This window comes from Diabrotica virgifera, chromosome 3 (genome assembly GCF_917563875.1).
Source record: "Diabrotica virgifera virgifera chromosome 3, PGI_DIABVI_V3a".
NCBI classification, from domain to species: domain Eukaryota; kingdom Metazoa; phylum Arthropoda; class Insecta; order Coleoptera; family Chrysomelidae; genus Diabrotica; species Diabrotica virgifera.
In genome coordinates, this window is record NC_065445.1 from 33,008,598 (window position 1) to 33,034,966 (window position 26,369).

General features: G+C 33.2%; 2 protein-coding genes across 5 annotated transcripts in view; both read left to right on the forward strand.

Moving 5' to 3' along the window:
* The window catches only part of LOC114329829 (zinc finger protein 888-like), a 46,401-nt gene extending 27,072 nt beyond the window's left edge, over positions 1 to 19,329 (forward strand). Inside the window, exons 4-5 of one of the 3 annotated variants that reach the window (XM_028279083.2) lie at positions 3,027 to 3,352; positions 16,609 to 17,026. In XM_028279083.2, the coding sequence (XP_028134884.2) occupies positions 3,027 to 3,352; positions 16,609 to 16,782 (500 nt within the window). In that variant the 3' untranslated portion in view covers positions 16,783 to 17,026. Of the gene's footprint in view, positions 1 to 3,026; positions 7,205 to 16,608 lie in introns of those variants that run through there. The other 2 variants (XM_028279082.2, XM_050647849.1) reach the window with 2 other exon arrangements.
* Positions 19,330 to 23,241: 3,912 nt separating this feature from the next.
* The window catches only part of LOC114329828 (zinc finger protein ubi-d4 B), a 73,629-nt gene continuing 70,501 nt past the window's right edge, over positions 23,242 to 26,369 (forward strand). For both annotated transcript variants that reach the window (XM_028279078.2, XM_028279079.2), the window contains exon 1: positions 23,242 to 23,389. In XM_028279078.2, the coding sequence (XP_028134879.2) occupies positions 23,313 to 23,389 (77 nt within the window). In that variant the 5' untranslated portion in view covers positions 23,242 to 23,312. The remainder of the gene's footprint in view (positions 23,390 to 26,369) is intronic.

The following is a 26,369-nucleotide window of genomic DNA, read 5'->3' on the forward strand; positions in this document are numbered from 1 at the left end:
GAAGCAGATCAATATATGTACAGATAGCGCCATGTAGCTATGGGGCACTCGTAAGCCATAAGGTGGACTCTAGGCTACCCGGGGATTATCGAAAGGAATTCAATAGACTAGCGGAATATAACGGTGTTATACTGGTATAGGTTTCAGGTCGCCTGGGAATACACAGCAATGAAATTGCTGATCCATTTTCCAGAAGAGTATCATCTACAAAATACTTTGGTCCAGTGCCGGCTGTGAAAGTGGCAAAAAGCATTGCCTGCTACCGGAAAAAAGCCTGGATTTGAAGGCAACTCTTACTCGCAAAATGTTCCTGGTATGAAGTACTCTGGAAAACAAACAGAAATCAGCTAGACTCATAACAGATTTCCTTACTGGGCATGCGCCAGACTACAAGATATTATATCGCAGGCAGAAAACACTTTTTGTAGACAACCAAGTGACTACAAAAATATACGGTACCCATCCACTAGACCTGTATAAACTAGTACAGGTTTTCAGAATCCTTCGATGGATGTAATATCATAAAGGAATGGAACATGTCGTACAATAAGCTTCTTGGCTGAAGAACGACTCTGTGACTTTTTCCTGACGTTATGAGCTTTTTTTGAGAAGGTGGTTTCTTCTTCTTCGTCTAGCCATTCACGTCCACATCTGAACATAAGCCTCTTCAAGTCTTCCTTTCCATTGTTTTTTTGTTGTACGCTACTTGTAGCCAATTTTTCCCGGCAGTTCGTTTCAGATCATCTGTCCATCTCATAGGAGGTCTGCCTCTGGGTCTTTTGTGTTCGTATGGTCTCCAGGTTAGAATTGTTCTGTGCCATTTGTTTAGATCGCTCCTAGCTACATGTCCAGCGCATTCCCATTTTAATTTTAATGATTTTTGTACCACATCGGTGACTTTGATTGTCTGTCTTATCCATGTCTTTGTTTTCCTGTCCTTAAGTCAAATGCCGAGCATTGCTCTTATCATCGCGTGTTGAGGGACTCTGAGTATGTTCATATTCTTTTTTGTGATTGTCTATGCATCAAAAACTTTAGATCTAAGATGTAGTTGAATTTACTGATTTCTGAGTATATAGTTCAGTTTGCCGAATGCTGTTCATGCTAACTTTATTCTTCTTTTTATTTCTTCCGTTTGAATTTCCCTATTTAGTATTATTTTTTGTCCTAAGAATATTATATTCTTCAACTTTCTCTATAACTTTGTCGTTTATTATTGTCACGGTTTCTTCGGAGTGCATGACTTTTGTTTTGTTTAAATTCATTTTCAGTCCTATTTTAGAAGATTCTGTGTGTGGTTCTGAAAGCATGGTTTGCAGTTCTTGTAGGTCAGTAGCTATCAGGATTATGTCATCCGCAAATCGTAGATTACTGAGGTAGCTGCCATTGATGTTTATTCCCTTTTATTTCCAATTTAGATTTTTTAAAACGTCCTCCAAAACTAAGGTGAACAGTTTGGGTGATAGAGTGTCTCCCTGTTTGACTCCCCTGTTTAATGGTACAGGGTTCGTGTATTCATTTTCATTTAGGTAGTATGTAGCTGTAGCTTGGTTCATAGTTTCTTTTATTAAGTTAATATATCTGCTGTCTATTCTACAATTTTGCATTGCGTTTATTACGGCCGTGTGTTCTATAGTGTCGAAAGCTTTTTCGTAGTCTACAAATTCTAGGGAGTAGGTGGTAAATATTCTAAATACCGTACCTAGCCGTGTCCACTCAAGGATGGCTAAGCGTGTGTTGGATTCAGAGAGGAAGAGTTTACCCCCATGCATTTGCCCCTATAGTTTGGTTAAATGGTACAGCAATATGATACACATAATATGTGTTTGTCTGTACATATGTATGTTCTGTCTATCCAAGGTCAATTGAAAATTGAAATTTTATGAAGAGGTTCAAATATATTAATTAACGAATCTATTTTACTATGTATGTATATATGTATGTATTTGTATATTATAAGTACAAATACATACATACATATATACTTCGTCTAGTCCAATCAATCTAGTATAAATCTGTTATGAGCTTAATTTTATTTTCGTTGATGGCAAGACCCATTTCTCGTGTCACGTTGGAATGAGATGTGCAGCGCGCATCTCATTGGGAGGAATAGGATGGAATATAATACAAAATGATGGGACTTATTAAACGTGTAACATATAAATTTCATAATATCGACTCAATTAAACGGCTCTTTAATTCATTTGTTAGAAGCAAATTAGAATTTGGGAGTATTGTCTGGAGTACCTTAATAAATAGTGGTCACATGCGCCAAATTGAATCAATTCAAAACAAGTTTATTAAATATTTATTTTACAAAAAGCATAAAATATCGCCAGAATATGATTCGTATCAACCATTAAGAAAAGAATTTAATATAAAAAAATTAGAGCAAAGAAGACTTCAACGTTGTTTAATTTTTCTCTATAAACTATGTAATCACTTAATAGACTCGCCTGATCTTTTGGGGCAAATACAATTTTATATCCCGGATCACAGAACCCATCCAAGAAACATATTATTTTTGTAAATACTTCTAGCCCACTTAATAAAATGTGCCAAATTTACAACGATTTAACAACAACCACTTATCTGGAATTATTTGGAATAAACTTGCAATTATTTAAACGTCTATTGCATGAATAATATAAAGAGAGGTTTTTTTTTATTATTATTTTTAACGTTTTTGCTGGTAAACATCTGTCGTTCTTGTCTCTATTACCTCGAATTATTATATTATGTGCATGTTGTACTAAACTGTTGTCATTGTAGATACGGATACATGTAAGTAGGGAAACCTGTTTGTATCTGTTATTAATAAATAAATAGAGGAGTAACGTAAATAATATCCAGGTTTAACTTAACTTCTGCCCTAGCAACATTGATGTTGATGTGATGACTGATGATTGATGTTAAAGATAGTACATATACTGTCTGCAAAAGCATTTTATGTGTTCTGCTTTACTTTGTTTATTACTTTCTGCCTGAATTCATTTTTTTCTTTTAAAAAATGTTTTGTATTTTAGGGTTTACTCAGGAGAACAAACCGAAAAGTATGGAGACATTTTTTAAAGAACACGATACGACTCGACACGCTGAAGGGAAAACCGCAAATAATAATATTAAAGTTCAGACTAGACAGGGACCTTACAATTGTGAAATTTGTTTCAAGAAGTTTTCTCGAACATCTAATTTAAAAACACATTTAAGGGTACACACTGGAGAAAAGTCTTACAAGTGTGAAATTTGTTTTAAACAATTTAGTACCGCAGGTCATGTCAAAAATCATTTGAGAACACACAGTGGAGAAAAACCTTACAAGTGTGAAATTTGTTTTAAGCAATTTAGTGAAGTAAGTAATTTAAAAAAACATTTGCTAGTGCACTCTAGAAAAAAACCTTACAAGTGTGAAATTTGTTTGAAGAAGTTTTCTGAAAAATATAATTTGAAAAGACATTTAATGATACATACTGGAGAAAAGCCCCACAAGTGTGAAATTTGTTTTAAGCGGTTTACTCATAAAAATTCTTTGGATACACACATAGTAGTAGTTCACACTGGAGAAAAGCCTTACAAGTGTGAAATTTGTTTTAAACAATTTAGTACCGCAGGTCATGTCAAAAATCATTTGAAAACACACAGTGGAGAAAAACCTCACAAGTGTGAAATTTGTTTTAAACAATTTAGTACCGCAGGTCATGTCAAAAATCATTTGAGAACACACAGTGGAGAAAAACCTCACAAGTGTGAAATTTGTTTTAAGCAATTTAGTGATGCAAGTAATTTAAAAAAACATTTGCTAGTGCACGCTGGAAAAAAACCTTACCAGTGTGAAATTTGTTTCAAGAAGTTTTGTGAAAAATCTAAGTTGAAAAGACATTTAATGGTACACACTGAAGAAAAACCTTTTAGTTGTGAAATTTGTTTCAAGAAGTTTGCTGAAAAATCCAATTTAAAAAGACATTTAAGATTACACGCTAAAGAAAAACCTTACAAGTGTGAAATTTGTTTCAAAATGTTTTCTGAGAAATCTAAATTGAAAAGACATTTAATGGTACACACTGGAGAAAAGCCCCACAAGTTTGAAATTTGTTTTAAGCGGTTTACTCATAAAAGTTCTTTGGATGCACACATAATAGTAGATCACACTGGAGAAAAACCTTACAAGTGTGAAATTTGTTTGAAGCAGTATACAAGTGCAAGTAATTTGAGAACACATTTGAGAGTACACACTGATGAAAAACCTTACAAGTGCCAAATGTGTTTTAAGGTGTTTGCTCAGAAAATTTCTTTGTATACACACAAAATAGTTCACGCTATAGAAAAGCCTTACAAGTGCGAAATTTGTTCTAAGCAGTTTTCTCAGAAAACTGATTTGAAAAGGCATCTGAGAGTGCACACTGGGGAGAAACCTTACAAGTGCGAAATTTGTTTTAAGCAGTATTCTACAGCAGGTAATTTGAAAACACATTTGAGAGTACATAATGATGACAAACCTTACAAGTGAAGGGTACAGGCAAAGAAAGTGCTATGTCAATTTTTTTTTCAGAAAATGAGTTTCTGGTTCCCTCTGTTAGCCAGCGATCCCGACTACCATTCTATAAATTAATCACCGCTATGAACGTGTTTAGTCAGGAATAACAACATATTTTAATTGTGTTCATAACGCATATGTCTCATTGTTACATAACATTTCACAGAAAAACTTCCTAAAATTGGACCTGTGCGAAAACTTAGAAATATTTAAAGAGAAGCAAAGAAGTCCTAATTGTGTCAATCTCCATGGGTCATTTAATCGAGATTTCCAACCCCTACACCGTCAACTTTTTTCATAACCCATAGCTGCTACAATTTTCTCCTTTCTTTGCTTCATCATTCATGACTACCATCTGCATCTATTTCATTCTAAATTGTCGATAAGCAACATCTTACTTTATCTCTTCAATACTTCATTCGTACTTCATCCTCCCACATTCTCATTATTTCACTTCTGCTTTACTTCTCAAAAAAAAATTTTCTTCCTACACCCCATATACCACCACATCTCTCATAATTGATTTTCATTCCAGCCACCCCCTTCTTCTTAGTCGTATCTCATAGCTCATCGATTAGATAACTCTCCAATTATAACATAACACACCGCACATCTTTCATGGTCCAATATCACAACATACAATTGTAGAAGCCTTGGAGGTGTCACCAGGGAAATGTACCAATAAGTTTTCAATTTAAAAATCTTTTAGTAATATTTTTAATAATTTTCGATATTATTAATGTTGCTATTAGGATTGAAAAACTTTATCTTTCAATTGCCAGATGACGCTAGTCACCTAATCCATTCACGTCAGTTGCAGTGTGGGACTAATGTGTCGAAAAATTTACTGGATTAGAGAAAGCAACCTATGCATTCTCTGAAGAGCCTCTAGCAAGAGGTGAAATCGTCGATAAGAGTGCTGGTTGCGCTCTCTAATCTAAGTAAAAATTAAAATTCCTTCCCTTTTGTCTTCACTGCAGCCTCCATTTGGCTTGCAAATTGTAGAAGCCTTGGAGGTGTCATCAGGGAAATGTACCAATAAGTTTTCAATTTAAAAATCTTTTAGTAATATTTTTAATATTTTTCAATATTATTAATGTTGCTATTAGGATTGAAAAACTTTATCTTTATAATTAGTTACATTTAAAGGGTTTTTACCCAAAACATTTTGGTGGCTCAGGCATGCTATTTTTTGTAAGTACTTCCTCCTGTTTTTTAAACCTTTGTCAGCTTTTTAACTTTTTTCTTAATTAATTAGAATTAGGTTGTACTTATTTTAGGGCTTTTTTCTTATTTTTTTCTAAATTAATTAGGTTATACTTAATTTTAGGGCTTTTAGAAACACTAATGATGGATTTATTAATCCGAAAACGTTTTGTTTTAATGTAACCCTTATTTAGGGTATTTTAAAATATCCTTTTACAACAAATCTAGTATTTTTGTGATTTATGGTATACATACAGCCAGTTACAGGAAGTTTATTTTCCTCGTGGATATTTTAATTTCTCTAGTCTGGCAAGCCCGCGCGGTCCCGGCGAAAAAAGTGCTATGTCATGTTGTACACATAGGCTGAAGCTAGCGCTGTAATTCCAGCAAATTTGGTAAGTAAATGAGTTTCCGTCAGTGCATAACAGTGGCGTGCGGTGACTTTTTCGAAAGGGGAAGCGATTCAATAAGGATATAAAAATATTTTCTTAAGGGTCGAGGGTCGAGCCACTTCCCACCTGATAACACTCTGATGCGCAGGGGCTCTATCAGCAAAGTGCTTATGTGAGACGTCCTGGGTACAAGGACTCGCACACTAAATTCTATGTCATCAATGCGTGATGCACTCTATTTCCGCTATTTCTAGTGACTAGTGACCTATCATTGATCTGTATTGCTAGCTCGGGCCTTGAGTCCTCGCGCCGGGCTTGGTTTCCTAAAGAAGAATTCTATTTAAAAAAAATTATATTCCGAGGCATTTTCCACAACACAACTTTCAATAATATGAAACTTATTTATACTTGAGGTCTATTCTCCTATCAACTTCTGATAATTGTTGAATGCAGTCTTTTTCAATGGATAATAGGGCTAACTTTCAAAGTCTGTCTTCGCTTGTGGAATTTCTTTTAAACTCTTAATTTGAAACTTTTAATGCATCTTAATACTGGAAAACTTCGTTCAACTAATGCACGTGTGGCTGGGATAGTTAGTACTAATTCACACAACTTGACCACTTCACACAGTGACTTGTTTAAACCAGTAGTTATAATTATCACTAATGTCAGATGTTTCATAAACGACACTTAAGTGAGAATGCAAAGCTGGGATATCAAAAAAATTTCATTATTCGTATAGTGAAATAAATTCCTCTGTGGGAAATTTTGATGAATTATAATTAGAAATATTAAGATTATATATTATAATTCTACAAATTTTAAATCGTTAAAATTTTGGAAGCTTTTTTTTTGTTCTGATTCTGGCCTTGGTTTATAACCTTTAGCCACGTAATTAAATATAAAATTATTATTCATTCATAAGTACAAAATTGTCCAGTATACACTTATAAAGAATAATAAAAAATAAAGCTTACAAATAACAATGTCTACTTACTATGTTAATAAATACAACTATCCTAATTTTTTTTTCACTACGGTAGGAACTAAATCCGATTCATCCTCGCGGAGATTTAGAACCTCTTAGTGATTTTTTTTATTTATTTATTTTTTTTTTTAATTTTTTTTTTATATATTTTTTATTATTATTATTATTATTATTTTTTAATCTTTTTTTTTAACTTTTTTTTATATATATATTTTTTTTCGAACATACATAGGTTACAAAATAATATACTTAATTAATTACAAGAAATATCTCATTCATACATTACATAATACAAAGGAAATACCTATCCATTCAAACGATTAGTTTTACATTCACACTTTTAATTTAATTTTTTGAAGAAATGTCATAATTAGTTTAAAAATTTTAATGTTGTCTTCACTTAATAGTACATTTAAGTCTAGGGGAGTACTTAAACCTGCTTTCAGCAATTCTTGTAGCAGCCACATACTTGAATTGAGATGTAAGGGACAGTTAAAAAATATGTGATTTAGATTAGCTATGCTAGTTCTACAGTCACATCTGCCTGTTGGGAGAACTCCGATTTTATGTAGATGCTTCGGAAAACATCCATGATCTCCTTTTAATCTTAGGATGGTCGACACTGTATTTCTAATTAGTGCAACAACTTTGTAAAATTGGTTAACAGCTACTGTTGGTTGTAATTTAAACAAATTAGTGCCTGTACTTTCACCGAACTGAATCCAACGTCTATCCCATTTACATTTAATAGTTTGGAAGCTAGAATTCATTTGTTGTAGAATATTATCAGAAGGTCTCTCTGTTCTCTCTGTCTCCGACATTATCAATCTTCATTATTTTCTTTCATGTTCAAACCCCATATTTTCAGTTTTATCCCAAATATTTTTAAACTGCTCTCGTTTTTTTAATTATCGTATTAATAAAGTCATCAATTTGTCTTATACAAAATGCAATGTCATTTGACTTCTGTAAAATGTCAAATAAAATATTAGTAAAAGGAAAAATCTGCAAAAAATTTAAATCGAAATATTCTTTAAGCGAATGTATGTTGACCTAAGCACCCCTTAACAGTCGGAGCATCTCACTTTTGGAAGGCGATAGGACGATCGCTTCCAGAGGGTACCAAAATTTGCGCGACTAGTGGGTGCGGTCATTGAACCCTGACCGATTTTTAAACGGGACAACTCTTGAAATTAATGTGAAAGGAAGGATTTCCTGGGGTACTTAGAAATGAGACACGCCATGTTCTGTTCAATATTAACGACTATTTTATTTTAATACGTCACATAGGCAACTTACAATACAATACAATGGTTACATTGGTTATCAAGCGATGGCGCTACATGTATTAAAATACTTATTTTTTGATACATCTCAACAACAACTGCATGACAAGCGGCGATTTTGAGATGCGCTTCTGTCAGGAGTAGCGATGTGAAATTACGTGTAATTTCAGAAATTGTAAGTTACACGTGTAAAATTACCCAAAAATTACAAACCAGATGTAATTTATGTAACTTATGTAATTTATGTTCATTGTATTAAAAAATCAATTGTTTGCATTCATATTGAATATAATAAACACAAAGTAACTACATACTTATGAAATAAAGAAAAGTGGATAAGAAATACATACAAATAATAAAGAAATGAAAACATAGGTTCTTTAGTTTTGTTTTAAGCGGCTTTTATAAATCACAACTTCCTTTTTCGCAGACAACTGGAGACCTTCTTGTTATAAAACGTCGAAGTTTCAATTGTTTGCTCTTCCAATGAGCCTTGTGTAATTTTTTTTATCTCCGGCAAATCCAGAACTGCATCCTGAAATTAAATAGGAAAGTGTAAACATAGAGAGTAAAAATAATGGGTTTATAATATAATATATACAGATCTAACTACCTTGTTTTCGGCATCTGAAGTATCCTTCTCGACTTCCGTTTTTTTTTGGGGTTGTTCTGTGCCTTTACCCTGAAATTGATAATTTTGGAATATAAACAATAAATATGTATGTGTTTACACTAATTTACCGATTTCATTAAGACGTTTTCTAAAATGTTCACTTTGCTTTGTCTCAAAATGCGTGCTGGTCTCTGTTCCCTAGTTTCCATTCTTTGATCAATTTCATCATCGGTCATTGCAAAGTCAGCAAAATTAAAATCATCGTCGGAATTTCCATTTCCTGTTGTATTTGAATGCCATGATGATATTGTCTGAAAACATAAGATTTATAATTTTTTATTCGAAAACGGTGGAATGCATTGGAAAATCGGAAAAGAAGCAAACTGCATATATCACATGCACATATCACATATCTAAAAAATGCCTAAATTTAAAATTACCTCGTCTAATTCTTCCTCTTCGGAAATATGGTTTTCAATTACTTCTATCTCCTTCTGTAAGTTTCTACCTTCTATCGAAACGTTGTTCTGTACAGTCTCTTCTATAGGATATTGACTTTGTATGTGATGTTGTCGTGAACGTTTCAGCAATTTTGAATTATATTGTATATAATTTAAATTTGCTGCCCTTTGAGTTGTTAGGCGATTTCTTCTCTTCGTATGAATGCTGCTCTGGGAGCTAAAGCTTCTCTCTGTTGCCGCAGAAGTGCACGGCATTGTCAATATCCTGACTGCAACTTTGGAGAGGCATGAATGTCCACAAAATCCTTTCCACCATGTAACCAAAGAGACATTATCGAGTATGTTCCATAAAAATGTTTCGCCAAAAAAGTCTGTTTTAGCTAAATAGTTTCCTAAATCCTCAGTAATCTTTGACACTCCTTCATCACCAATCTCTATCGTGGTCGTGGTTGACATAGTAGTAATGTATTTCATCGCTTCAATCCTTTCGGCTGATGATAAATTTGCACCAACAGACCGAGGGTTTAGTAAGTCTGCGGCAAAATGGATCGGTTGAAGGGCGTATTCCTTCCTTGATATAAATTTATCCATCGCTTCTGTTTTTTCGCAATCCGTTAGTTTCACGCATTCTAAATGAGTAGATATGTTACTACCGATTTTCGCGAAAGTTTCACAAACCAAATGAATTGACGAAGAATCTCCTTCAAGACGTGTTATTGCTTCAGTAATTGGCTTAAGCAATTCAACAAGAGCGCTAGAATTTATCCAGAATCCTTCATCAAGTAAATTTGCTTTTGCGCTGCGTATTCTATCTTGAATTGTTTTATCTGGAGATATTGCTAGACGTTGTAGGACGGACTTGCATTTAGTCAGATCTTGAAGACATTTTACATGTGAACCCCATCTTGTTTTTACAGGTAGGCTAAGAGACACTCCACACTTCATCTCATTTCTTATTTCTGTGAATTGAGCTCTCAGTACTTGACACTGGTTAATAGTTTTAACGATATGTATAATATGTGACAAATGTGTCTCTATTGAAGATAATTTCAAAATATCGCTGCACAATAAATGTAATGTGTGCGCTAAACAGCCGTATGATACAAGATGGGGATACATCTCTTCACATTGTCTCACAGCCTTCCTCATATTCTTTGCGTTATCAGTCACAATAGCGAAAAATTTTTTAGGTCCATACTCCTCCAGAACTTCAACCATTAATTTTGTTATATATTCTGCGGTATGCTTCTCTGCTTTTGTTAGTACTGATTTGACAAATAACGGTTCGGGTGTTGTAACAATGAAATTAATTACACTTTCATTTCGCAAGTTGGACCAACCATCGCATTGCAATGATAAATTGTCAGCTTGCTTAATTTTATCATTAACTTGAACTTCAACTCGCTCGTACTCTTCGGTCAGGAGACGATTTGATAACATATATCTCGATGGTAAGGTGTATGAAGGTCTAATTTTTTTAAAAAACAATTTCCAATCTTCATTCTCGGTAATTGAATGTGGTGCTGAACTGGTGTAAATAGCTCTAGCAAGCAAAATATTCAATTCGTTATTTTGTTCGTGTGTCATTCGATCACAAAATGATTGTATTCTGTTGATTTTTGTGCAAACAGGTGTTTCCACATGAATGTTATCAGAAGCAGATGTTGATGCTGTGGAAACCGTTGATGATGTACAAGCAGCATCAGTGTTATCGTTATCCAATTTTGCCGATGTGATCTTTTTCATGGATGTTTCAAATGGAAATTTAGAGTGATTCCCCTTTGACTTTGGAGTTAAAATATTGAATTTAAGTTTTATCATATGCGGCACATAAGTGCATTGTTGAAGATGAGATTTCATTCTTGTAGCATTTTTTGCATGTACACTCTTGCAAAATTTACACCTCACATTTATGGTCTTTTGATTAGAAGAACCCGCAGGTAACACTTCAAAATAAAGCCAGATATCTGTCTTACGTTTCACCATGTTTTATGACCTAAAAAAAATATTCAGGTAGACTTAAACATTAAGAAGGGAAAAAACATTATTTTTCAAAGTATTTGATGGGCACGAGGGCATAAAAAATTGTTAGGCATCCTTAAATAGAAGAAAGATTAAAATTGAATCTGTGTAACAATTTAATGAAATTCGAATAAGCAGAATACTGGATCGGACAACTACATTATTTTGCCCTCAACGTTATCAAAATTTTTTATTTAGTAAGTTATGTCAGTGTAATTCAATTACACATGCTACATGCACAAGTACCCCCGTTGCTCCTATCATTCTTATAGTTATTGTACAGTAAACTAATCTAAAAAATCGAATAAAACTTGGTAAACCGAATTCAGAATTAAGTACTGTAGCCACATATAAAATGACGCGCGTTAGATTTAACGTACAGTCGATATGCGATAGGCCCGCCCCTGTGTTTCCCAATCTAAGGTTGCTATGGACATCACCGGCACGTGTTTTGCTGTTTGTAGAAATAATATATTTCTTACCTTATAGTTTCTGTGCTTCCTTATAAATAAATGTAAAGTAACCAACGCTGCGTGAATGAATAGAGAAAGAACAGTCGAAAACTAACTTATACATACACATTACACATACAATAACAGAAATGTAAACATAACCTGCCTGACTCAGACTAAGGAACGACTAACGAGCGACGAGCGTAATAGCACCCACTGGTTCGCGCGCGCCGGCACCGGCGCACCGCACTTACGACAATTGCGCGCGCATAAGTTGCCATAATATATGTAATTTTACCAGTAATTACATAAATTACGGTAATTTATGTAAATTTATCATAAGTTACGTTAAATTTCATAAATTACGTAAATTCCAAAAATTACATAAATTACATTAAGTTACGGGTATCATGTAATATTACCGTAAGTTACGTGTAATTTATGTAACGTAAGTTATGTAATTTTACAACTCACATCACTAGTCAGGAGTGGACCGAATAGTTGAATTGTGTGCATATTGAGTTCGTTCGTACGCGATTAATTTTTAATATTTTTCAATGCCTATTCCTATTGCCTAGGTAATATGTAGATTACTTGGATTAGGGAAAAAAATTTTGATTATTAAATATTAAGTAATAATATATTTTCTTATATCGAAGTATGAATAGGGAAGCGGTGCTTCCCCCGCTTCCATGGACCCGACGCCTCTGGTGCATAAATAATAAACAAATACCAGAGAGTCTTAACCTTTAAAACCATTTTTCTCGAAACTTATTTTTTTACATAGCACCTTCTTTGTCTATACCCTTCAAGTGTGAAATTTGTTTAAAGAAGTTTACTGAAAAATCAAAATTGAAACTACATTTGATGGTACACACTGGAGAAAAGGCTCACAAGTGTGAAATTTGTCTTTTCAAGCAATTTTCTACAGCAGGTAATTTGAAAAGACATTTGAGAGTGTACACTGAAGAAAAACCTTACAAATGTGAAATTTGTTTAAAGAAGTTTTCTCAAAAATGTCATTTAACTGAACATATGAAAGTTCACGCTGTAAAAAAACGTCGATAGTTGAGAAATTTGTTTTCAGCAGTTTTTACGAACAATTAGTTTGAATTGAAAAGACATTTGAGAGTGCACATTGGAGATATGCTTTAATTAAACATGAAAGAAACAGCTTCCTCTTGTAGGTACTTACCGAGTTATTGGTATATACTGAGGTGATATTTGTGAGGTTAAATGCCAAAAACAGGAAAATTAGGAGAAGTAATCAGCAATATCAAACTTAAAAAAACTTTTGCTCCATATACCACTTCCCAACTGTTGTCTAAACTAGCAATAGTATTCTTAAATGGAATTTTTGTTTTTATAACGTAAATATAACCATTCATGATATTACCATTAACCATAAACCATTATTTTTATTCATTGATATTATGAAAAGGTAATAATGTATTTATGTGTAAAAAGCAAAGGGAAACTACTACATACAGTATCTCTCAAGAAAAATGACTATACAAAGTTCAATTACACATTTGACCGTCACTTCAATGTCGGTGCAGCGGTGTCGGTTTTCAGTTCAGCACTTTGAAGTTTAGAGATATTTTTATATTTTTTGTTCACTTTTCTTTTTTATCACTTTTGTTTTTGATTTGTTTTTTGTCAGATTGTAGATATTTTATCTTGAATTAGTTTACTATAATTAATAAAACTATTTATCTAAAATAGGTAACTTTATTTCTTCTATTCTTCTTCGTCAACCATTTCCCATCTATTCCTGAATGTAGGTGTCTCCCAATTGCTTCCATCTTGCGCCAGTTTAATCCACTGTTTGCCTGCCACTGCTCTTGTGGTCTACCCATCTCTTTTGAGGCTTTTCCATGCTTCTTGTCGTCCTCCTTGGTCTCCATTCTAGGATTCTCCATATCCACCTGCTGTTGTCATATCTTGGTATATAATAATTGACCCAGCGCCATTTCATTTTTGTAATTTCTTCCATGATATCTCCGATATTTGTCTTATCTCGGTGTATCTAATCTTGCCTCTTAGTGAGATTCCAAGCATGTTTTGTTCCATGACCCAGAGGTGTAACCAGGATGATCCTAGGAGGGGGGTTACATCTACTTGAAGGTATCTGGGGAGTATGGAATAATAATGGTGTTAAGCGTATAGAGTTCAAAGTACATCCAAAAGGGGGGAGTTATAACCCCCAAAACCACCCCCTGGTTACGCCTATGCCATTGTCCGTTGCGTTGTTTCTAGCACTTTAGCCAGATCTGCTGGTAACGGCTGCGGTCTCCAAGCCGTAGCTACACCATCTCTTCGTATTACTACTTACTTGGCTTTCACTGAAACTACAAAAATCGACTATCACATAACTTGAAGCTATTGGTCTTGTTTTGTTACTGATTATTTGTAATAATTATTACATAATTTTCTCCTTTTCATGGGTCTGTTCCTTTTCGAAATATCTTCTTGCTTTGTTAAATATTTTGGAAATCCTGTAAATATTTTTTGAACAGCACTTTCTCTAAAGAGGTATTTTCTTGGAAAAGTTTTTCACTCACAACATAATTAAATTTAAACAGATATTTTTATAGGCCCTCCATTCACTATTGCCAAATTTCAATGTTTTGGCTTTGTGCTGCGGAGCATGTATTCGCAAAATAGGGCTTTTCATCGATTTTCATTTGTTTCGAGCTTCTGTCATATGTTCAGAAGCTCGAAACAAATGACTGTGAATGAAAAGCCCTATTAAATTCCGACAGAGGACGCTCAAAATTTCAAAGATGGACGACAACTCTAGGAAACATTTCAATTTGTCATTTGACCTCACATTTCTAAAACGTTAAATTAAAATCATTTACAGGCGTGTTTTGCCAAAGTAACCACTAAGTTTTGCCACTAAGACATCTTATAAGTTAAAGACGACTCAAAATTATGTTTCATCTGTACCTATCCATTCATTAAAATTTGATGCTAATAACTACTGATTTGTTTTTACCTTTTTTTTTTTCATAAAAAAATCTGCCCCCCCCCCCCCCCCCCCGATAATCACACAGCGTTCTAAAAATTATTAATCTATCTTAGAATTTCTAGTTTTGTTTTTAATTTAATTAATAGGTGCACTACAGTTTATTTTACATCAACAGATAACAATTTTTAATTAAATAAAAAGTGGAAACTAAGTAGGTGAATTTATTTTATAATAATTGTGTTCTGGAAATTACGAGGTGGTCGGAATATTTTGCATAACAATGTACATTATATGTACAGAATATGTACTACATTTTATTTATTTATTTAATTTTGCAGTTGCTTAAACATTAAAAAATACTACGTTTAATACAAACGTTAAATTAACAAAATGCGTAATTTGGCATTGGTTAATTTAGGTCATTGCGTAGAGTATAATACGAATGGATACTGAGGAACATGCAATAGTTTTTTCAAGTCGAAATTATTGTTAATTACAACATAAACTGACCGCAAATATGTACACACATAAAGGCAGCGTCTCACCATCAAATAATTTGATCAAACAGTTTGAGCAAACTTGACGTACTTGAGGAAGTACGTCAAAGTGACGTCACAATTGCAGTTTTTTTGAAATTCTAAAAATCTGTGCTCTCACTATCAGTCTAGTTTGATCAAATTTTTTGTATTGAGTTGTCTAGCTTGTTTGTACTTTATTTAAAATTAAAATTTTTCATTATTATCCACAACGAACACTCAGGATGTGACGTCACTGTCACTTTCAGTTTGCTCAAACCAGTTTGATCAAATTATTTGATGGTGGGACGCGGTCTTAATGGCAAAGTCAATGGTTAACGCGACCAATGTTTTCCTAGAGTTGATGCTTTTCAAATTCGCCACCAGGCGTCGCTCACTTTGCGGTTCCTCGCTAGTTATTAACTAATGAATTTGTTATATCGAAAAACAATTATTTTGAATAGTTTCTTGACACTAACATGACAGAAATGAAAGTCACATCTGAGAACGGACCGGATTAGCCCATAAGCATAGCAATTAGTTACCTACCCATGTGTCTAGTACGGTGACGCTTACTGTATACTGTTTGTTCAAAGTCAATTGAAAATAGAAATTTCACGAGCAGGGTCAAATATATTATTTAACAGATCTGTTTTACAACGGTAATACGAGGATATCTTGTGATAGCTTGGTTATGTTGCGTACAGCGCATTGTGTAGTAAAATAGATTCGTTAATAATTAATATATTTGAACCTCTTCATAAAATTTCAATTTTCAATTGACTTTGGATAGAGTACATACATATTATGTACATACAAACACATACATACATATATACTTCGTCTAGTCCAATCAATCTAGTATAGATCTGTTAAGATCTTAGTTTTATTTTCGTTTATGGCAAGACCCATTTCTCGTGTCACGTTGGAAAGTGCACCGCGCATCTCCCTGGTAGGAATAGGATGGAATAGAGGAGTAACGTAAATAATATCCAGGTTTAACTTAACCTCTGCCTTAGCAACAATGATGTTGATGTGATGACTGATGATTGATGTTAAAGATGGTATACTGTCTGCAAAAGCATTTTATATATTCTGCTTTACTTTGTTTATTATTTTATGTCTGAATTCATTTTTCTCTTGTAAAAAATGTTTTGTATTTTAGGGATTACTCAGGAGAACAACAAACCGAAAAGTATGGAGACATTTTTTAACGAACACGATACGGGTCGACACGCTGAAGGGAAAACCGCAAATAATAATATTAAAGTTCATACTAGACAGGGACCTTACAATTGTGAAATTTGTTTCAAGAAGTTTTCTCGAACATCCAATTTGAAAACACATTTAAGGGTACACACTGGAGAAAAGTCTTACAAGTGCGGAATTTGTTTCAAGAAGTTTTCTCAAACATCCAGTTTAAAAACACATTTAAGGGTACACACTGGAGAAAAGTCTTACAAGTGCGGAATTTGTTTCAAGAAGTTTTCTCAAACATCCCATTTGAAAAGACATTTAATGATACACACTGGAGAAAAGTCTTACAAGTGTGAAATTTGTTTTAAACAGTTTTCTAGGGCAGCTAATTTAAAAAGACATTTAGTGATACACACTGGAGAAAAGCTTTACAAGTGTGAAATTTGTTTTAAACAATTTAGTACTGCATCTCATACCAGAGACCATTTGAGAACACACAGTGGAGAAAAACCCCACAAGTGTGAAATTTGTTTTAAGCAATTTAGTGATGCAAGTAATTTAAAAAAACATTTGCTATTGCACACTGGGGAAAAACCTTACAAGTGTGAAATTTGTTTCAGGAAGTTTTTTGAAAAATCTAAGTTGAAAAGACATTTAATGGTACACACTGGAGAAAAGCCCCACAAGTGTGAAATTTGTTTTAAGCGGTTTACTCATAAAAATTCTTTGGATAGACACATAATAGTAGTTCACACTGGAGAAAAACCTTAAAAGTGTGAAATTTGTTTGAAGCAGTTTACAAGTGCAAGTAATTTGAGAACACATTTGAGAGTGCACACTGAAGGCCGCGTCCCACGATCAAATAATTTGAGCAAACTGAAAGTGACAGTTAGTGACGTCACATCCTGAGTGTTCATTGTGGATAATAATGAAAAATTTTAATTTTAAATAAAGTACAAACAAGTTAGACAACTCAATACAAAAAATTTGATCAAACTAGACTGATAGTGAGAGCACAGATTTTTAGAATTTCAAAAAAACTGCAATTGTGACGTCACTTTGACGTACTTCCTCAAGTACGTCAAGTTTGCTCAAACTGTTTGATCAAATTATTTGATGGTGAGACGCGGCCTTGATGAAAAACCTTACAAGTGTGAAATTTGTTTTAAGCGGTTTAGTGAAGCAGGTAATTTGAAAGTACACATTGGAGAAAAACCTTACAAGTGCTAAATTGGTTTTAAGCCGTTTGCTCGGAAAAGTTTTTTGTATACACACAAAATAGTTCACACTGGAGAAAAGCCTTACAAGTGCGAAAGTTGTTCTAAGCAGTTTTCTCAGAAAACTGATTTGAAAAGACATCTGAGAGTGCACACTGGGGAAAAACCTTACAAGTGCGAAATTTGTTTTAAGCAGTATTCTACAGCAGGTAATTTGAACACACATTTGAGAGTACACACTGATGACAAACCTTACAAGTGAAGGGTACAGGCAAAGAAAGTGCTATGTAAATTGTTGCAGAAAATGAGTTTATGGTCCCCTCTGTTAGCCAACGATCTCGACTACCATTCTATAAATTAATCACCGCTATGAACGTGTTTAGTCAGGAATAACAACATATTTTAATTGTGTTCATAACACAATTGTCACATTGTTACATAACATTTCACAGAAAAACTTTCTAAGATTGGATCTGTATGAAGACATAGAAATAGTTAAAGAGAAGCAAAGAAGTCCTAATTGTGTCAATCGCCATGTGTCATTTAATCGAGATTTCCAACCCCTACACCGTCAACTTTTTTCATAACCCATTCTTCTTCTTTTAGTGCCTATTCGTTTAGAATATTGGCGATCATTCTGGCTATAATTATTTTATTAACTGATGCTTTAAATAGATTAGTTGTTGTTGTGGAGAACCATTTACTCAGGTTCTTTAACCATGATATTCTTCTTCTCCCAATTCCTCGCTTTCCGAATACTTTACCTTAAGGATTACCTTCAGTAATCTGTATTTGGTGCCGTTTCTCATTATGTGTCCGATATATTCTCACTTTCTCCTTTTAATGGTATACATCACTTCTCTTTCTTTGCCCACTCTTCGTAATACGGTCTCGTTGATTATTTTGTCCGTCCATGATATCCTTAAGATTCGTCTGTATAGCCACATCTCGAAGGCTTCAAGTTCATAACCCATACCTGCTACAATTCTCTCCTTTCTTTGCTTCATCATTTATGACTACTAGACGAGCGGAACATCCCCCCAAAAACGCTTATTTCTTGAGATACTGACCACGGAGAGGTGAATGGCCAATTTTAGTCATACTGTATGTTTTTGATGGTGCTGAAAACGAAAATGAGGTTTATTTTGAATTTCATGTGGGGGAACATTGTCAAAATCGCAATTTTACCCCAAATATAAAAAAAAATAAAATCACGTTTCTTGCGTTTACCTCGCTACAACTCATTTAAATAGTTATAATAGACTCTTACGGAAAATGTCCAATTCAAAACAGATCTCGCTTGGACTATAATAACTATATCTTAGACCTTATAACTCCCACTTAGACTATAATAACTACGTACCTTGACATGTACCTAGTTTTGTTAGATGATACATTAATTTCCAATTTAATGTTTTGTTTATTTAATTTTTTGTATGCAATAATTGAACAATAAAAACATACAAGTTTAATTCGTATTTTATTGAAAATACACAGACAGATGAATTAATGCAAAATGAATGCTTGCTGTTAGCTACCCTAATGAGATCTGGACTCTGAGAAAGCTGGTACATAGTTTAATTTCAAACCATATCCCCACCCTGGGGGGAGGGTATATGGTTTGAAATTAAATAAAAATAAAAAAATATGACAAAAAAGTTTTTAGGAAACGCTTTTCTTTAGTTCCGGGTGACTAAAATTATAAATATTAAAAAATCAACTAAAAAGCAAAAAATAAAAAAAATTGAAAAAATCCAACACATTCGTCAAAGAAAAGCGTGGGGCGTCTTCATCGAATAAACGGTTTTCGCCCCACGCTTTTCTTTAACGAATGTGTTGGATTTTTTCAATTTTTTTTATTTTTTGCTTAATATTTATAATTTTAGTCACCCGGAACTAAAGAAAAGCGTTTCCTAAAAACTTTTTTTTCATATTTTTTTATTTTTTACTTTTTAGTTTACACTTTTTAAACATTAAAATATATCGTCATGTTTATTAAAATATGTATATAAAACATATGATATACAAACATAAAAAGTAGTCGGAATCGGCAAAAAATTTGAAACTTCATTGTTTATTTGTGAAGCATAACGTAAACAATTAACGTAAAAAGTGAAATTATGTATAGTTCATATCATTAGCTACAATCCGTAAAAATTTCAAATTTCTAGATTGTAAAAAACAAGAGAATTTAAGCATTTTCCATTCAAATCGTTTTTTTAAACAATTATTAAACATAAACAAATTTTTTTTGACTATTCGTGTATTGTTCCCGCGAATGCATATGTCTGCAAATTTTCATTCATTTGCATTGATGAAAAGATTTGACGCAAACTATTGAACTAAAGAAAAGCGTTTAAAAAAAGAAGAATGTGTGTAACTTATTAAATTTAAATTGAAATACATTTTACTGCTGTCATAAACCAGACAAAAATGTTTATATCACAAATAATCATTGCCTTTCGCTTAAATTGAATGTTAAAACTTCCAAGAGGCAGGTGGCTGGCGGGAGCTGGCTTGAATATTTAATTTAATCGAAAAGCAATGTTTATATCTGTAATACACATTTTTTCTGTGTACGGGCAACTGTAAAATGTATTCTGAGTTAAATAAATTACATACATTCTTCTTTTTGTCAAATAATTTAATTAAAAAATTATTTTTGGACACCATGTACAAATAATTATATAAATTTTTACATTACTGAATAAAGAATTGAATTGCCTTTCAAATGAGCTGCCGCATGTCCTCTATTTTTTAAAAAAATAATCGATTACGTCATCGCGCCCAGATGGATGACGTCACTAGTATGACATATATGCCAAAATATCGTAATTTCATAATAAAAATCGACCTCTCTCGAGATTTTTCCTTAAAGTCGCCTTTTTACGAAATAACGAATTTATTCCTTTCATTTGCATCGTACTGTATAAACGAACATATGAGTGTTCAAAATTTAAAACTTTATTGTTTATTTATGACGCATAACGTAAAAAATTAACGTAAAAAGTGAAATTATGTATAGGTTATATCATTAGCTACAATCCGTAAAAGTTTCAAGTTTCTACATTGTAAAAAACAAGAGAATTTAGGCATTTTTCCATTAAAATCGTTTTTTTTTTTATTTAAACAATTAATAAACATAAACAAAAAATTTTTGTTGTCTATTCGTGTATTGTTCCCGCGAATGCATATGTCTGCAAATTTTCATTCATTTGAATGGAAGAAAAGGTAGTCAAATTAACATCCAAAAATTTGACGCAATCTATTGAACTAAATAAAAGCGTTTAAAAATCATCGATTACGTCATCGCGCCCAGAAGGATGACGTCACTAGTATGACATATATGCCAAAATATCGTAATTTAAAAATAAAATCGGCCTCTTTCGGGATTTTTCCTTAACCCTGGATTGCTACACTTATTTTCTAAACTCAATCTGCTACATCGAGGTACAGTGGTACCCCAAATAAAATCGACCTAAAATATTTATATATGTATGTTTTAAGAACTTATGACAAAAACAATCTTAAGATAACATGCTAAGAATTTATTTTGTATACAGAAATATTTTATTATATTATTATTCACAAGTTTATTTTCATATTTTCTACACCCACTACTGCAAATTGGTGTAACTTACAAACAAGGTTGGGGTACAAGTGTACCCCAGGTAGCATTCCAGGGTTCAAGTCGCCTTTTTACGAAATAACGAATTTATTCCTTTCACTTGCATCGTACTGTATAAACAAATATATGAGTGTTCAAAATTTAAAACTTTATTGTTTATTTATGACGCATAACGTAAACAATTAACGTAAAAAGTGAAATTATGTATAGGTTATATCATTAGCTACCATCCGTAAAAGTTTCAAGTTTCTACATTGTAAAAAAACAAGAGAATTTAGGCCTTTTTCCATTAAAATCGTTTTTTTTTTTATTTAAACAATTAATAAACATAAACAAAAATTTTTTGTTGTCTATTCGTGTATTGTCACCGCGAATGCATATGTCTGCAAATTTTCATTCATTTGCATGGAAGAAAAGGTAGTCAAATTAACATCCAAAAATTTGACACAATCTGTTGAACTAAATAAAAGCGTTTAAAAAACTAAGTTTTCAATCAATCTAATAGCAAATAAAAAACATCCAAAAATGTTATTCTACATCCTACCAGACTGAAAACAGTGGGAACCTTCTCTGGTAACACCTCCGAGGCTTCTATACAATTTGCAAGCCATAACGGATGCTGAGACTAAGGAAGATGAGGGAATTTTACAATTTATAATTCACGTCCCATCTGCTCAGCGTGGTAAAGTTCCAACGAGAATGATTCCCTTCGTACTCCAATCAGAGTAAACATGTAAATCAAAAATGAATAACCATTTTTAATTTCGTTGCAACACGAAACTACAGCCGCATCATTATTCCAGTTCAATCAGAGAGTGCAGCAAGCACCTCTACCGGTTCCGAAACTTATTAGTCTCTCATCAGGAGGCACATATGCTGACCTCTCTGACCCAACCAGGACAAACCCCGGCATGCAGTCACGGATTGTAACGAACGAAATTGCAGGGATGCCCTAGTGGCAACTGCTAGCGAAAAACTAAGTTTTTAATCTAATAGCACATAGAACAACATCCAAAAATGTTATTCTACATCCTACCAGACTGAAAACAATGGGAACCTTCTCTGGTAATACCTCCCATCTCAGAAGGTTTATGAGGAACGACTACCTACTGTCCGTTCAAGGGAGAGTTCACTGTACTAGGTTGATACAGTACAAATCTTTTGATTTGAGGTTCATAAAATGTTTCTGTATGCCAGACTACCTTTTATTGTTCACAAAAAACATTTCTCCAAGTCGAATCTCTCAAACAAACACTCCAAATTAAGTAAATACCAAATTCTTGGTTATAAATATACGTGGTATTCACACTAAATCAAGAGAGCTATACGTGGTTTCTTTTTTCGGCTGTAGAAAATAGTCTAGTGTATTTGGATTTTTTTCTAACAGTTGTAAATCGTGAAATGCAAGGTTTTCAAACAAAAACCACCAAAATGTCATTTTCGAAAAAAAATGAGATACGAGGTTTTCACACTAAGCTAACGATATGCCCACGCCCACGATACAGCATTAATTGTCGGAAGCAAACAAAGTGATGAACACAATCGTTTTGTCGAATATTTTGGAAGTCCTGGAAATACCTTTGCAACAGCACTTTCTCTAAATGAGGTATTTTTCTTAGAAAAATTTGATCAAACAAACAGATTTTTTGTAGATATTTTTATAGGCCTTCTATTCACTGTTGCTATATAAAAAATGGTCTCTCATTAAGCGCTGAAGGACAAATCAATTAATTGTGTTCTATGCTTCAACTAGACTGACATGTCATAGGCGGAGGCCTTTCCTTTTCAGAATCAATCAATAAAATAAAAAATAATACCGGAGTAAAAATGGCGGCCGTGATGGTGACATGTGTAGAAACTCCTACAACTAATTCAACAAAAACTAGTTTGGAGAAAATAGAAGGGTAAGTTTATACCTATGTCTTTATCAATATAAGATCTGGCACATAATAAAAACAATTTTTCATCAATAAGTACTTGTTTTATCACATTACGCCGGCAAGATTGGTTATTGATTGTGAAAACCGTTTCAAATGACTAGGCGTATACGATCTTTATTGTGGTTTTTATGGTTTTTGATCCTTTTCTGAATAAACATTAATATACTTGGATGATAAATAAAGTAATACTAACATGAATTAATTTGTTACCTTTACCTCTTTTATTTATTTGCCCAATTAAAGAGCGAACATAACATTAATTATTATTGCCAGGATATGGTGACAGGGTACATGGTTTAGTCAGCTCCAAGCTCCAAGGATCCCAGAAAAAAAATAGCGCTTTTCAAGGATTCTCATTTGTTTGGAGCTTCTGTCATATATCCTATAATGCCTGTATAATATTAATATAGGACATATGACAGAAGTTCCAAACAAATGAGAATCATTGAAAAGCCCTATTGTGTGACATATTCATGTCATTTTAATTGTTTGTAAAACTTCTTTCATTCTTTCTTAATGTTGTAAAGTAAGAAAGAAGAATTTCTTTACAGGTTTTTATCAATACTTTTGTCAATATATTTATTTTTTCACCTTTTTGGAAGCCCTCTCCATGATAAATCCCAACATCTTAGCTTTAGCTGTGTTCACTTGTTTCACAGGTAAAAAGCTGAGAAAATTAGAACAAATTCATTGCTTGTATGAAACAAATAGATTTGTTCTTGTTCCCTTATACAATACATCTAATACATCATATTTATAATAGAAAAAAACATTTAAGTAATTAATATGTACAGTTAGGATCATTGAATAGTTTACAGCAGCGGTTCTCAATCTTTTTGTGTCATGTACCACCAAATACTTTTTATTATTTTTGGTACCACCTAACTGAAATACATATCTAACTAGGTGATCTAATTAACTATAATAGTGGTGCTGATTTTGGCTGTTTTTGCGTTTTGTGTACCACCTCAAAAAATGAAATGTACCACCAGTGGTACATGTACCACAGATTGAGAACCGCTGGTTTACAGGCTTAAGTATCTAGGAGGCAATTTTTTAAGTTTTTACTTTGTTTAAACCCACCTTTTATGTCAAAGTGACATTAACAGTGGTGTATCAAAAATGATTAAAATTAAAAAGTAAAAATAATATAAATATATCTTACAAAATTTAACAAAATGGGATAGAATAGAAAGAAGTCTTTTTGAATAAAATGGATTATGGTCTTAATAGGTAAGGAAAATAGGGATGTATGGTTTTAAAATGCCCATTTTATTTTAAATCTATTTTATATTAAATTATGATTAACAATGTTAAATAATAAACAATAATTTGTGTGTAATTGTTCTACGCGCAGTGCAAATATTGCCCAGAAACGCTGTCTTTTCGTTAGCTTTTTGAGGTCTGGCAAAAGGAGATTCTCTCAAATAATCTACTAACAACTCATCCTGTTGATCTTTGAAGATCTTCTGTCCTCTTGAACCGCCCAACCTTGCTATAGAGTAATAAGTGATAACTATCCCATCTTTCTTTGATTTTCCATATGCACATATGGCTCACATACAAATCTGCAGCAACTTTCCTTAGTGAACAACATTCTTCGAGTTTGGCAATTGCTCCTGCTTTTTGCATATCACTCAAATGCATTCTAACCATTTTGGAGGAGTCTGATATCATTTTATTTTATTTTATTTTTCAACACTAGCGAAATTTTTGACAAGCCTTGACTTTTTGAAATTTTTTGACTTTGACATTTATCAAATCGGTACGACACTGCAATTATAGAGTATTACAATATAAAAATTAGGTGTAAACTATTCAGTGATCGTAACTGTACCTACCTATAAAGTTACTGCAGTTAACTGAAACAAAATACTAAGCTTTATTTTTAAACCAAGAGGAGTAAACTAAAAAGACAGATTCACACCCAAGAAAGTCACTAGAAATATCACCAAATACATCTTCTTTTTTGGTTGATCTTTGACAGTTATCCATAAATATTATATTAGGCTCGCCGACGTTTCCCCAACTGTCATCAATACGACTAACTTCACGTGTAACTTTGATACGAGAATTATAAAAAAAATATGCATTGAAACCCAGATCCCGTAATTCGTTAATCGTGATAAAGTGAGTACAAAGACATACATATTTGTTTCTTTGTAATTTCAGCTTCAATTTACCGTACACTTCTCGTAGACTCTGCTGATGAGGTAGAGTCGAGTTGGGGTAAAGTCCGCACCCCATTATATTATACGCTAAAGAGTTCTAAAATTAACTGTTTTTTTATATAAAAATACACAGAAAATCTAAAAATTAAAGAAATAACTCAGAAAATACTAAAAATCGCTGATATAACTTAATTAACCTATGATATGCCAAAAGTGTCAAGATTTTATAAATGTCATTAGTGACAGTAAAGTGCCATAAATGACATAAATAAATGACAGTAGAATTTCTCTCCGAAAAATTGGATGTAAAATCGTTAAGGCGCATGGCGACCGCGCAAGGTTCTTAGTCACTAGAGCACCACTCTCCCATTGCTGGTCGTGTAGAAACATACAGGTTAACAGTGAAAACCTGCATTCACCACTGGCGAATTACCAATTGCATACTCTGCTGGTAGGACTTCTTGAGATCAACGTGCCGACATAGAAGAAATTTTACTGTCCCTCTTTATACTGTACCTGAGGTTGGACCAATTACAAACAAGCTTTATGGCTCGGGAAATTTGATTTACTCCTCTTGGTTTAAAAACAGACTACAGTGGAACCTCAATTATCCATCTCTCTATTAACCGTCACTCCTGTTAACCGTCAGGGTCCATACCTACATAAGTTATATTGACTACATACGTAAAAATTTAGTCATCAATTCATTTTGTTTGAGCATTGCGATAAGCCAAACGAAATTCGTTGAAATGTACTTGTACAGGTGCAGTTAT